Genomic DNA, 15165 nt, shown 5'->3' with positions numbered 1-15165 from the left:
TAAAGACACAGTGATAGATGTATTGTACACCAATAGTTGTTGAATTGGCTTTGATACACATCCTAAACATAAATCCCAGCCCTAGCTGTAATTCTGTAGATACTAGTTTCTTTCAACTTGATTGTAACTGTCTCCTCATCCAACACAGCCTCAAGCTTACTTGTTATTAAGGTAAACCATTTTCCTACTCAACTGAGTAGGAAACATCATTCAGTACAGTATTTACATATAATTTGAGGATTTATTGTGAACTGAACATGATTTTTCCTAAACAAAACTGAAGAGCTACTGGGCAAAAATGTCAGCATTAGATAAATACTGTAGCCTTACACTCAACCAAAAGAAAATATAATACAATAATACAGTATGAAGAAAATTTATCAAAAACAATTTACAATGTTATTAACTTACTGCAATCAAACCTGTAGTTCCAGATATACAAAAAGCATCTGTAGACACCATTGAATAGACTGCATCACTATGAGCACTGATCGTCTTGAAAGGTCCCCCAAGTCGTTCGCCAACACCCGTTTCTCGACTTGTGTTTACGCCTGATAAACTAAATACAGTATAGATAGTAATACAAATACTGTAGAAGGTAAATAAATACATAACTCATAACTAGAACAAGAAAATGCATCAGTGATGCCATTTTCCATTATTATAATTCTGCATTCATAATAACAATGTATTTTGACTGGTGTCTTGGGCCAGGATGATAATAACTTCGACATCCTTGAGTTTGTTTTCAGTTTATAAAGTAATCTTTCACTGTTTTTTATTTTCAAGAGTGAGCCTAACATCTGAAAAGTTTAACTTGTACCCTTGTGTTGCCATGCACTGGCCTACATGGCCCGTGGCCTGGTAGGCAAAACTCTCACCTCACACGCTGAGGGTCTGCGGTTCGATTTCTGGCAAGGGTGGAAACACTGGACATGCTTCCTTACACCTGTTGTCCCTGTTCACCCATCAGTAAAACAGGTACATGTGCCTGGGTGTTAGTCGACTGGTATGGGTCGCATCCAGGGACAAAAGACTTTCTATATACTAGTAGTACAGGTTGGCCATCACTAATCCGGCGATCAGTGATCTGGTTCCATCAGTAATCCGGCAATAATTATGGCTAGCATAATTTCAAATTTCCGGGGTCGCCACACCAACCTGCTGCTACTGTTTGGTGGCGCTAATTGCTGCATAAGTCATTCCAATTTCTTTTTTTCCATTTATTGCTATAACCTGCTCACTTTTAGCCCTAGCCATGGTTCCAACGAATAAAAGAAATGCTTCTCATTGTGTACAGCACATAAAACGTACATTTTCCATAAAAGATAAGTGGCTTTGAAGCCACTGTTGGTCACTATGAGCTCAGCTCACTAAGATAAGCTGTGACCAGTAAATTTGGGCCTACATATGACGTGCTGTTGGAGTGTGAGCAAAGTAACATTTATGAAGGGGTTCAGGGAAACCAGCAGGCCGGACTTGAGTCCTGGAGATGGGAAGTACAGTGCCTGCACTCTGAAGGATATGTTGCAGCTGTATTGTAAAGCACAAGACAGTGATGGAGTGAATGATGGTGAAAGTTTTTCTTTTTCGGGCCACCCTGCCTTGGTATCGGCCATATGAGAGAATAGGTCTGTGGTAATTGTGCACTATATAAAAAAAATCCTGCAGCACGCAGTGAATAATGAAAAAAAAACTGCAACCATGTTTATGGCTCAAACCTGACTTTGGGGTGTATTTTCATATGGTTTGTATGGTTGTATTCTCGTTTCTCTGGTCTCACTTCACAGAATGGAAGATATATTACAGAAATAGATATAATTTTGATTGGTTTCACACCAGACAGCACCTTAAAATTGAGCTCAAAGTAGTGGAAATGTTTGATTTTGCCAATGTTCAAGAGTAAAGAAATGACCCCAATGGAAATAAGTAAAGGAACCCTATGGAAATAAGACACTTTGATTTTTTGTGTTCTAGGTTCTCTACACATATGCTATGTATGATAATCTATGTAACTGTATATGTGTATACCTGAATAAGCTTGCTTACTTGCTGATGTCACCATCCAATACATGTCCAACTGGCCGGTCTAATATGCAGACATGAATGGGTTGACATTATTTATACAATTGCAGTGGAACTCTGGATTTTATAAGCAATGAATATCATACATTTCGGATTTAGACCACTTTTGGGTGAAATTTTGGTCTGGATTTCGTACCTCCATTCGGAAGTCATACGTATCAGATGCGTCCCGCCCGCCCAGGACGCCACCACTCTCATGTGTATGTGTCTCAGTCTGGCTCTGTCAATGATTGAGTGAGCATTCATCTGAAACATTTCGCAATTTTTGTGCTTGTTTATTGACTTTGACTGCAAAATAAGCCATCATGGGCCCAAAGAAAGTTTCTAATGCCAGCTCTTTGGTAAAGAAGGTGAGAAACATGACAGAATTCAAGAAAGAGATTGTAGAAAAATACGAAAGTGGAGTATGTTTAGCCGAGTTTGCCAGGATGTATGGAAAGTTGAAATTGGCAATCTGTTCCATCCTGGTAAAGAAAGTAGAAATCAAGAAAGCTAAAGTTGCAAAAGGGGTAAATATGCTAACAAAACAGAGATCACAAACAATCAAAGATGTGGAGTTGTTGTTGTTGGTGTGGATCAATGAAAAACAGTTGGCGGGAGATAGTGATGTGGAGTCAATCATTTGTGAAAAGGCAAGGCAGTTGCATGTGGACCTCATAAAGAAAATGCCTGGAATGAGTGCTGCTGTTAGTGAATTTAAGCCCAGCAGAAACTGGTAAAACAGATTCAAGAAGCGTAGTGGCATACACAGTGTTGTAAAGCATGGTGAGGCTGCAAGTTCGGACAAATGTGAGGCCAAAGAATTCGTTGATGAATTCAAGGAGTATGTAGAGGCTGCAGGATTCCTCCCCCAACAAGTGTTCAATTGTGACAAAACAGGCCTCTTTTGTTAGAAAATGCCAAGGAGGACCTACATCATGCAGGAGGAAAAGGCATTGCCAGGACACAAGCCTATGAAGAATAGGCTAACTCTTTTGTTCTGTGGTAACGCTAATGGGGATTTCAAAGTGACGCCTTTACTGGTGCATCACTCTGAAAATCCCAGAGTGTTCAAGAAAAACAATGTCATCAAGAGTAAATTGTGTGTGATGTGGAAAGCTAATAATAAGGCATGGGTCACAAGGCATATTTTCATTTTCATTGACTGGGTCCATGAAGTGTTTGGCCCGAGTGTGAAAAATACCTCCTGGAAAATAAATTGCCACTCAAGTGCCTCCTGGTAATGGACAATGCTCCTGCTCATCCTCCAGACTTGAAAGACCAATTGTTTAGGGACTTCAGTTTTATAACAGTGAAGTTCTTGCCTCCTAACACCACTCCTCTCATCCAGCCCATGGACCAACAGGTCATTTCTAACTTCAAAAAACTCTACACCAAAGCAATGTTTCTAAGGTGCTTTGAAGTAACCTCGGACACTGATTTGACCCTAAGAAAGCTCTGGAGGGATCACTTCAATATCCTCCATTTCGTAAGGGTTGGCAGGAAGTGACTTCCAGAACTTTGAACTCTGCTTGGAGAAAATTGTGGCCAGAATGTGTCCTCGACAAAGATTTTGAAAGGTTCATGGGGTTGGATGTGAGTGGCCAGGATGTGGAAGAGTTGGTGGAGGACCACAAGGAAGAGCTAACCACTGAAGAGCTGCAAGACTTTCATCTGGAACAGCAAGAGACCACAACTGAGAAAATTGCTTCAGAGGAGGAGGGAGAGAGAGGGGAGAAGGTGCCTTCTTCAGTGATTAAGGACATTTGTGCAAAGTGGAATGAGGTGCAAACTTTTGTTGAAAAATATCACCCTGAACAAGCTGATACAATTGAATACCTCGCCCCAATTTAGGCAATCTTAAAGAGACAGCAGAAACAGAGCTCTCTGGACAGATTTTCAGTGCAACAGAGGTCCAGTGCCAGTAAATAACAAAGAAGGAAAGTAACCCTAGAGAGGGTTTTGATACCTGAAGTCCTTATGGAAGGGGATTCCCCTTCCAAACACTAACCTCAACTCCCTCTCTCCTCCTCACTTTCTTCAATACACCAACAAGTCTTCAATAAAGGTATGTAATGTTCATTTATCATTAAAATTAGTCATTTATATTTAATTCTCATTGTTTTCTGTATGTAAAACTATAGTTATTCTTTAAAAAATGTATTTTCTGTTAATATTTTTGGGTGTCTGGAACGGATTAATTGTATTTACATTATTTCTTATGGGAAATATTACTTCGGTTTTTGCATGTTTCGGATTTAGACCAACCTTCTAGAACGAATTAAGTACGAAATCTGGGGTTCCAATGTGTTACAATAATGCACTAATCTGCATAACAGTAAATCTTCTATTTTTTTGTGAATAAAAATTAAAAATGGAAAGCAAGTGTAATATAAGAAGGGCCTGGATACATGACTAAATTTGGGCCTACATATGAGAGAATAGGTCTGTGTGGTAAGTGTGCACTATACAAAAAAAATCCTGCAGCACACAGTGCATGAGAAAAAAACTGCAACCATGTTTATGGAGCAAAATTGATTTTGCAGTGTATTTCTGTATGGTTTTTATGGTTGTATTCTCGTTCTTTTGGTCTCATATGATAGAATGGAAGATATACAGTATTACAGAAATAGATATGATTTGGATTGGTTTCATGACAGAAAGTATCTTGAAACTGAGCTCAAAGTGGAAATGTTCGATTTTCGACGATGTTCAAGAGTGAACAAATAATGTCACCGTTCAATACGTGTCCAACTGGCCAATCTAATACGCAGTCATGAATGGCTTGACATTACAGTGGACCCCCGCATAACGATGGCATCACATAGCGATTAATCCGCATACCGCTTACTTTAATCGCAAAAATTTTGCCGCGCATACCGATTAAAAACCCGCTCACCGATTTTCGTCCGAGACGCGTCCAATGTGCGCCCTCAGCCAGCCTCACATGTGCCGCCCGTGCCATTGTTTACCAGCCAGCCTCCGCGGTAACATCCAAGCATACACTCGGAATATTTCGTATTATTACAGTGTTTTCGGTGCTGTTTCTGGAAAATAAGTGACCATGGGCCCCAAGAAAGCTTCTGGTGCCAACCGTACACCAATAAGGGTGAGAATTCCCATTGAAATGAAGAAAGAGATCATTGATAAGTATGAAAGTGGAGTGCGTATCGCCGACCTAGTCAAGTTGTACAAGAAACCCCAATCAACCATCGCTACTATTGTGGGCACCAGAAAGACAATCAAGGAAGCTGTTCTTGCCAAAGGTTTAACTGTGTTTTCGAAACAAAGATCGCAAGTGATGGAAGATGTTGAGAGACTCTTATTGGTGTGGATAAATGAAAAACAGCTAGCAGGAGATAGCGTCTCTCAAGCGATCATATGTGAAAAGGCTAGGAAGTTGCATGAGGATTTAATTAAAAAAATGCCTGCAACTAGTGATGATGTGAGTGAATTTAAGGCCAGCAAAGGTTGGTTTGAGAGATTTAAGAAGCGTAGTGGCATCCACAGTGTGATAAGGCATGGTGAGGCTGCCAGTTCGAACCACAAAGCGGCTGAAAAATATGTGCAGGAATTCAAGGAGTACATAGACAGTGAAGGACTGAAACCTGAACAAGTGTTTAATTGTGATGAAACAGGCCTGTTCTGGAAGAAAATGCCAAGCAGAACCTACATTACTCAGGAGGAAAAGGCACTCCCAGGACATAAGCCTATGAAAGACAGGCTTACTTTGTTGATGTGTGCCAATGCTAGTGGTGATTGCAAAGTTAAGCCTTTATTAGTGTATCACTCTGAAACTCCCAGAGCGTTCAGGCAAAAGAATGTCCTCAAGGATAATTTGTGTGTGCTGTGGAGGGCAAACAGTAAGGCATGGGTCACTAGGGACTTTTTCTATAACTGGTTACACCATGCATTTGCCCCCAATGTGAAAGATTACCTAACTGAAAAGAAATTAGACCTTAAGTGCCTCCTGGTGTTAGACAATGCCCCTGGTCATCCTACAGACGTGGCAGAGCGACTTTATGGGGACATGAGCTTCATTAAGGTGAAGTTTTTGCCTCCTAATACCACTCCTCTCCTGCAGCCCATGGACCAGCAGGTTATTGCAAACTTCAAAAAACTGTACACAAAAGCTCTGTTTGAAAGGTGCTTTGTAGTGACCTCAGAAACTCAACTGACTCTAAGAGAGTTTTGGAGAGAGCACTTTAATATCCTCAATTGTGTAAACCTTATAGGTAAGGCTTGGGAGGGAGTGACTAAGAAGACCTTGAACTCTGCTTGGAAGAAACTGTGGCCAGAATGTGTAGACAAAAGGGATTTTGAAGGGTTTGAGGCTAACCCTGAGAATCCTGTGCCAGTTGAGGAATCCATTGTGGCATTGGGAAAGTCCTTGGGGTTGGAGGTTAGTGGGGAGGATGTGGAAGAGTTGGTGGAGGAGGACAATGAAGAACTAACCACTGATGAGCTGATAGATCAACTTCAAGAGCAAGAGGCCAGACCTGGGGAAACTGGTTCAGAGGAGGGGAGAGAGAAATTGAAGAAGTTGCCTACTACAAAGATAAAGGAAATCTGTGCAAAGTGGCTTGAAGTGCAAACCTTCATGGATGAAAATCACCCTCACACAGCTATTGCAAGCCGTGCTGGTGATTATTACACTGACAATGTTGTGAAACACTTTAGGCAAGTCATAAAGGAACGAGAGGTACAGGCCACTATGGACAGATATCTTGTGCGAAAGAAGTCCAGTGACTGAAGCTGGCCCTAGTGGCATTAAAAGAAGAAGGGAAGTAACCCCAGAAAAGGACTTGCTACCTCAAGTCCTAATGGAAGGGGATTCCCCTTCTAAACACTAACACTCTCTCTCCCCTCCTCCCATCCCATCAATCATCACCAGATCTTCAATAAAAGTAAGTGTCATGTAATTGTGCATGCCTTTTTCAGTTTGTGTGTATTAAAATTACATTTCATATATACTTTTGGGTGTCTTATTAAAATTAATGCACGATATTTCGTCTTGCACATAATACTGTACTTATATAATTATTAAAATAATGCAATAGTCTACATAATAGTAAATCTTCTATTTTTCCTGTGAATAAAAATTCAAAATGGAAAGCACGTGTAATATAAGAGGGACATAGAGAAGTGGGTAATGAACTGAGAAAAAGTTATTTTAGTGCCAACAATGTCTGCATTGCATATTCTGGACCCTGTTTTGAAACTGGCATCTCTTGAAATTTGTGTGAAATTGGCCAAATTACCGATTTCTGATCACTTCACTGGTTAGTTGAAATAGGTAAATGGGTGGTCCCTTGTACTCAGTCAAGAGAATAGAAGGAATACCAGTGAAATAGCTATGAGTTTGGCAGACTGGAACAATGGAATGGGTGAAAAATAGGATGTGAAGTGGGTGAAATCGTCTATGCGTAACTATTGCCATTGGGTTAAATGTACTCTAACCTAACCACTCTGTAATCTGGCAAAATCACTAATCCGGCACCCTACAGGTCCTGATGGTGCTGGATTAGTGATTGTCAACCTATACCACTATACTCTCGTATATTCCCTTCTTTGCCACCATGGGTAACGTTCTGTCTCCCCAGTTACCTCAACACACCACTCACCTTTTTTCCTTCATCAATTCTATGGTTTACCTCATCCTTCATAAACCCATCTGCTGACAAGTCAACTCCCAAATATCTATAAACATTCACTTCTTCCATACTCCCTCTCTCCAATGTGATATCCAATTTTTCTTTATCTAATCGTTTGATACCCTCATCACCTTACTCTTATCTATATTCACTTTCAACTTTCACACCCTCCTAAACTTGTCCACTAACCTTTGCAACTTTCCCTTAGAATCCCCAAAAAGCACAGTATCATCACCGAAAAGTAACTGTGTCAACTCCCATTTTGTATTTGATTCCCCATAATTTAATCCCACCCCTCTCCCCAACACCCTACCATTTACTTCTTTTACAACCCCATCTATAAATATGTTAAACAACCATGTTGACATCACACATCCCTGTCTAAGACCTACCCCTAACATGAGCCTCACTATCCTCATAAAAACTTTTAACAGCATTTAGTAACTTACTACCTATTCCATACAGCTGCAACATCTGCCACATTGCTCTCCTATCCACTCTATCATATGCCTTTTCTAAATCCATAAATGCAATGAAATCTTCCCTACCTTCATCTAAATACTGTTCACATATATGCTTCAATGTAAACACTTGACTACACATCCCCTACCCACTCTAAATTCTCCTTGTTTATCTGCAATTTTACTCTATGTCTAACTTCTAATTCTTTCAATAATAACCCTATCATACACTTTACCTGGTATACTCAGTGAACTTATTCACCTACAATTTTTACACTCCGTCTTGAGCTCAGCACACAGAGGATCAAGCCTCCACCACATCTTGCACTGAATGACCCACAGGGGTTTAGCGCTTAACATGATTTATTATTATATTATATTAATATTATACAGAATGAACCTAATGCAATGATGAAAAGAATTACAGCAATTCAAAGAGATGCATAGGTTAGTTTTTATTTAGTAAGTCATAAAGTACAGGGGTAATTAAAATGGAAGTGTAAATTTGTCCAATAGCTGGGTAATGAACAGTTCATGAAGGGCTACAGTATTTATAAGATAATTAGGTAGTGACCAGCTTATAATTTAGGTTTGGTTACTGTTAGTTTGCTAAACCTAAGAAAATGTACATTGAACCACAAATAAGCAGTCCATATAATAATAAATTGCATAAAACACTTATAGAAATAATAAAAGTGATATTTTATGATGACTTAGCCTAGGATAGCCCTGCAGTCAAAAGAATTTAAATCCTTTACTTTACCTATTTAAACTTCAGCCTAAATAAGAGTTATGGAAATTAGTCAACATTAAAGTAGCCTGTGTGATATACACATCTATAAGTTAAGCTTATAAAAAATCTTATTTTTGGCAACCTAGTCAAGATTTCGAGTTAAATTTAAGGTTAGATTAGGCTGATACATTGCTTTTTCCTCACAGGACGAAAATGCAACCATCTTCGTTGTACAGCCCACTTAATACAGTAAAGTTTACATAAAAAGCCGAGACTTTAAGTAAATAATGCTCATAATAGGGAATCCAATCAGGTATCGATTATTAGCAATTCCAAGGCTGAAGGACTGATTACCTCATGTTTTGTATATAGTCATACTGTCTTAAAATTATGTCCTAGAATCTGTACTGATAAAGCCACTGGATGGCAAAACGTCTACAATAAGGATACCCAGATGTTGCACATGTGACTCAGTTTTCATCTTGTCGGTATTGTATACCATTCTTGTACAACTTGGCAGACACTGCAACATCATGGAATCTTGGTTCAAAGGACATCTACATGACCTTCTTCAAGGCTACTACAACTACCCATCCCTTTGGTATGACCTACTTCCACTGGGCAGTCCCACCTACCAGTGACAATGCCCTCGTCTGCTACCCATCTCTTTCCACCTGACGTTAGTATATAAGTACCAGCATTCTTGCCTGTGCTCCAGAATTTTCACGACTACGGTGCTCTTCACACCAATTCCAAGGCTGAAGGACTGATTACCTCATGTTTTGTATATAGTCCTACTGTCTTAAAATAATGTCCTAGAATCTGTATTGATAAAGCCACTGGATGGCGAAACATCTACAATAAAGATACCCAGATGTTGCACAAGTGTCTGTTTCCATCGATTATTATACTCATGGAGAAGGACAGGAATGCATTCAGACTCATTTCCTTGGATCAAAAGCCCATCATCATCCTCCCTTGACCGGTTCCGGATTGTTACGCTGACCACAGCGGTCATCATTATAGAATTATTATTTTGGCTTTGGCATGCTGCACTTTAAAAATTGTATTCCTTGTACTTCTCTGTATCATGTTCAAATTAATAAATAAATAAATAAATAAATTATGCAATTCTGTAACAGCGGAAACGTTGATTAGATTTAGATTAGATTTTGCCACCGAAGTGGCTAGTTTATTGTGCACCCCATATCCATCCTGTGGACGGTAGCGCGAGAGCATATGGATACACAAAAGGCCTAGGAACTAGGCCCCAAAGGGTTAACAGGAATACATATGGATTTTTATCTACATATCTATAGTTCACTTATCTGTTACAAGCAAATTTAGGAAATTTGCTTAGTATATCTGGTATCTTATTTTCATTAATAAGATATCTTGACATGTCACATAGGTTATTATACTGTCTGTCTGTGTATTCCTCAATAAGTGGACAATTAAGCACATAGTGTTCAAGAGAGTGACCATATGCCTGATCACATAATTTACATTTAGTTTGATCATCATCTGTGTGTCTCCCAAACTGCCAGAAGTACTTGTAACCAAGCCTAAGTCTGGCCACTACAACATCAGTCAGTACTTGTAACCAAGCCTAAGCCTGGCCACTACAACATCAGTCAGTACTTGTAACCAAGCCTAAGTCTGGCCACTACAACATCAGTCAGTACTTGTAACCAAGCCTAAGTCTGGCCACTACAACATCAGTCAGTACTTGTAACCAAGCCTAAGTCTGGCCACTACAACATCAGTCAGTCTGTTCACATTGCAAGTTGCTCCATAAACATACTTATCTACGTTCATGTTATCATAGTGGGTTATAGATCTACTCAGGCTTCTAACTGCATTCCTATAATAATCATTTTCATTATTTGCTTCTCTCCTAATATTATTCCTAATGCTAGACACAGTTATACCAAAGCTATATTCTACATTCTACGTTGGACTCACTCGAAAAGGATAATTTTCCCTTCATTATTTCCAACAGCAAGTAAAGATCCATCTGGGGAGCTGGCCTGGCTGTATGTAGTGCTATAGAGGTTCTTGAGTGCGCTTACAACCATTATGCTCCTCCTGCAACTTCTCTTATATTTCTCCTTGTATTTATCTCTCTCAGTTGTTGCTGTTGGGGTTTATAGAGCCACTGACAGCATACGCCGTATTGAGCCCGGCCTTCCAGTGCTCGGAGAAGGAACCTCAACCAAGGTGGAAGACTTCTGCGCCAGCCTTCGTCGGGTGTGGACGTCTCTCTCTCGCCTGAGTATCAGTGACAAATTTTCCCCGTTCTCACTGGGACGCTTGTCCTCATCTATTTTGCCCGCCGGGCACTCTACAGGAGGGGCACATGTTCATCGGTTTACTTTATCCAGATCCATTTGTTCCGCTCTGCGGAAAATTCTTTAACGGTCTTTGGTGGGAAGGCGGTTACTGAACTCTGGTAGGAGTGTAGGCGTCCCTTCCTGCTGGGGCTTGGCAAGGGCGTCCACCGGATCTAATTGGAAACTTCAAGTTTCTATCTCTATTTACAAAGGAACTTTTGTTCCTTTTCTCTCATCGCCCAGCCTTGGGCAACAATTTTTCCTCGTACCATCGAGAAACCGGGCTCGATACGGCTTATGTTGTCAGTGGCCCTGATAAACCCAACAAAGAAAAAAAAAATATGTTTGACTAGTACGTAACTGAGTATTATATGTCCCTGATGCGCCCTGAAGCCAGCAAGGATGAGCAGGTACCAGCAAAGATCTCCTGACGGTCCGGAGGGTCAAACCCCTCTCCGTAGAGGAGAGGTAGAGTAAAAGATTGCACTCTCAAACGTGCGCAAGGTCGCGCAGTGGTAACATGGGCACCACAGCAGGAAGTGTTCCATCGTCTCAGGCTGTGAGGAACACCACGGGCAGTACGGAGAGTCCGTCATCCGAAGGGGATGCAGATAAGCCCACCAGTCGTGAGTGCCTAACCCGGAAGCGAGTCAGTGAAACATCCAATGAGCGATTGGGATGGCGAGCCCACTCGGCTCACACACACTGAGGTCCGGAGTTCGAATCTCCGGTACGGCTGGAAAAACATTAGGGACGTGTTTCCATAAGACACCTGCTGTCCATGTTCACCCATCAGTGTAAAATGGGTACCAGGGTGTTAGTCGACTGGTGTGGGTCGCATCCTGGGACAAAACTGGCCTAATTTGCCCGAAATGCTCTGCATAACAAGTGGCTTTCAATATAGTAGTATGTCATCGATATCAGCTAGGCCTGTATACCTTGTACATGTACTTGTAGAAATAGAGATATTATATTATATTATTATATTAAAGGCAGGGGCCATTGAAAGATCGGACAGAGCTCAATGCCGAAGAGAGGGAGCGTACCAGGTCCTTTGAATGAATTTGAATTGGCGGATTTTCTTCCAAACAGTCCTTGTGAAATTACTGCGGCCCAGTGCGGCCTATGCAAAAATGCTATGCACGTAAAAGGCCTGAAGCTCTGGAATTCATTGCCAGGATACACTACAGGAGCCCTGTTTGCAAATCAATTTAAGGCTCTAATAAGAAATCACCTCATCATCCAAAATTAACCAGACAAACCGTACCTAATCATTACCAGTTTCTCAAAAGCTACTAATATTGTGTTGATAAATGCTCAACCACTTACTACTTCGAAATTAGGATGTTTGTTGTTTCATTGTTTTAAACAGTAGTATTAAAATGGTATAAAATACCGACAGGTTGTTAGGTAAGACACATATGCAACAGTTAGATGTCTTTATTTCGAAACGTTTCGCTTACACAGTAGGCTTCTTCAGTCGAGTACAGAAAAGTTGAAGAAGCAGAAGAGACTTGAAGACGATATAATCAGTCCATCACCCTTGAAGTTTTGAGGTGGTCAGTCCCTCAGTCTGGAGAAGAGTATTGTTCCATAGTCTGAAACAATATGGAGTTGAAGTGATAGGATGGAGCCTTATATACCACCAGGAGGTGAGATGTGGGCTACTAGTAGAGGTAAGAATGTAGTCGTTGGGAGGATTTGAGAGGGACGTGACCTCCCAACGACTACATTCTTACCTCTACTAGTGGCCCACATCTCACCTCCTGGTGGTATATAAGGTTCCATCCTGTCACTTCAACTCCATATTGTTTCAGACTATGGAACAATACTCTTCTCCAGACTGAGTGACTGACCACCTCAAAACTTCAAGGGTGATGGACTGATTATATCGTCTTCAAGTCTCTTCTGCTTCTATCAACTTTTCTGTAATGAATGGTTTTGAAAACTGACAAGTTGAAGAATTGAGACACTTATGCAACACATGGGAATCTTTATTGAAGAAACGTTTCGCCACACAGTAGCTTCATCAGTCCAATACAAAGTAAAAATGGGTAAGGAGAGGAGAAGTTTGAGGTAATCAGTCCCTCAACCTGGAATCGATGTGTTTAGTCCATCACTCTTGTAGGAAGTGCAGCACAGGGCCAGAGAGGTGGCTTATATACTGCAGTCAGATGAGTCGAAGCAGGAGGCGGGATCACAGTGGGACCTGCCACTAGTGTAAGTAGGTCGTCGTCCAAAGGTTGGACAAGCGTTGAAGTCTTTGTACCAAACTTATCCAATCTCCCTTACAAGCTACCCAAGATTTTAGACTCTATAACCCCTCTCGGTACATCATCAGATGCAGCATTCTCCACCTGACCTCAACATTCTGAACCTGACTATAAATACTCGCGTACCTTCTACCCCAGGTAGATCTGTTTGACTTGAAAAAGCCCACTGTATGGGCGAAACGTTGTCAATAAAGGATCACATTATACTGCATATGTGTTTATATTTCCATCGTGTCGGTATTTTATACCATTTATTTCCATCGTACCAAGATCCCATGATTGGATTGATGAAGCCACTGTGTGGCGAAACGTTTCTTCAATAAAGATTCCCATGTGTTGCATAAGTGTCTCAATTCTTCAACTTTTCTGTACTCGGTAAGACACATATGCAACAGTTAGGTATCTTTATTTCGAAACGTTTCGCCTACACAGTAGGCTTCTTCAGTCGAGTACAAAAAAGTTGATAGAAGCAGAAGATACTTGAAGACGATGTAATCAGTCCATCACCCTTAAAGTTTTGAGGTGGTCAGTCCCTCAGTCTGGAGAAGAGCATTGTTCCATGTTATGAAACAATATTGTTTCATACCATGGAACAATGCTCTTCTCCAGACTGAGGGACTGACCACCTCAAAACTTTAAGGGTGATGGACTGATTACATCGTCTTCAAGTATCTTCTGCTTCTATCAACTTTTCTGTACTCGACTGAAGAAGCCTACTGTGTAGGCGAAACGTTTCGAAATAAAGATACCTAACTGTTGCATATGTGTCTTACCTAACAACCTGTCGGTATTTTATACCATTTTAATGTTTTTCTGTACTCGACTGAAGAAGCCTACTGTGTAGGCGAAACGTTTCGAAATAAAGATACCTAACTGTTGCATATGTGTCTTACCTAATAAACAGTAGTAGATTGTAATACAGTAAATCATATTGAATCTTATCTTATCCATTGTAATACCAAATTTCATTGTTTTAAATAGTGCTAAACTGTAATACATCATATTGTAAATTGATTTAAAATGTTACATTGTAATACTGTAATATTTATTAACTAATTAAAGAGTGTAATAAGTCTCTACTAGACTTATCAAAACCATGTAGCATTACCTGAGAGAATATTCAATTCTCCTGTACTCACTGTAACTCATCTAATGACCATATGAACTATGTATTATTGCCTTACTAATTTTAAGTAATCTCTGCATACAAAGGGGCTTTTGGCATGTACACCCAACTATTATATTCCTCTGTACACCCATATAATTTGTCAAAATAAACATCTTAATCTTAATCTTAACTGTGTGTACGAGGGAGGCCGCTCGATCCGCCACTTCATTCCAAGTACCCACTGAAAAGAGATACTCCAACCTTGACTCCGCAAGAAACGCAGAAGAGCTTGCGTCTGTCGGACGAGGACGCGTAGGGACCCTGGACGGGCAGAGCACAAAAATGCCAGGCAAGATTGGGAATCAGAGAAGAGAACCAAAGGCTGAGGGGAAAGGTGAGCAAGAATAAAAACCAGAGCCTGGTGAATGGCGAAGAGCTCTCCTGCCAGGACTGAGTGAGCAGGGTCTAACCCCCAGGTTTGACACAGAGAGATCAACAAAGAAGGCCGCAGATGTAGAAGGGGGGGGGAAGTCCGTGCT

The 15165-nt window shown here is 40.6% G+C and overlaps 1 protein-coding gene across 1 annotated transcript in view; it reads right to left on the bottom strand.

Annotated features, from left to right (window-relative positions):
- The window catches only part of thoc6 (THO complex 6), an 87863-nt gene extending 76719 nt beyond the window's left edge, over positions 1-11144 (bottom strand). Inside the window, exons 1-2 of the mRNA XM_053776761.2 lie at positions 10878-11144; positions 412-559 (exon numbers count right to left, since the gene is read on the bottom strand). Coding sequence (XP_053632736.2) covers positions 412-559; positions 10878-10990 — 261 coding nt within the window. The 5' untranslated portion in view covers positions 10991-11144. The remainder of the gene's footprint in view (positions 1-411; positions 560-10877) is intronic.
- Between the last annotated feature and the right edge of the window lie 4021 nt (positions 11145-15165).

The sequence above is a fragment of the Cherax quadricarinatus genome, chromosome 1, assembly GCF_038502225.1.
Source record: "Cherax quadricarinatus isolate ZL_2023a chromosome 1, ASM3850222v1, whole genome shotgun sequence".
Lineage (NCBI taxonomy): Eukaryota > Metazoa > Arthropoda > Malacostraca > Decapoda > Parastacidae > Cherax > Cherax quadricarinatus.
This window is presented reverse-complemented; position numbering and strand designations above follow the sequence as displayed.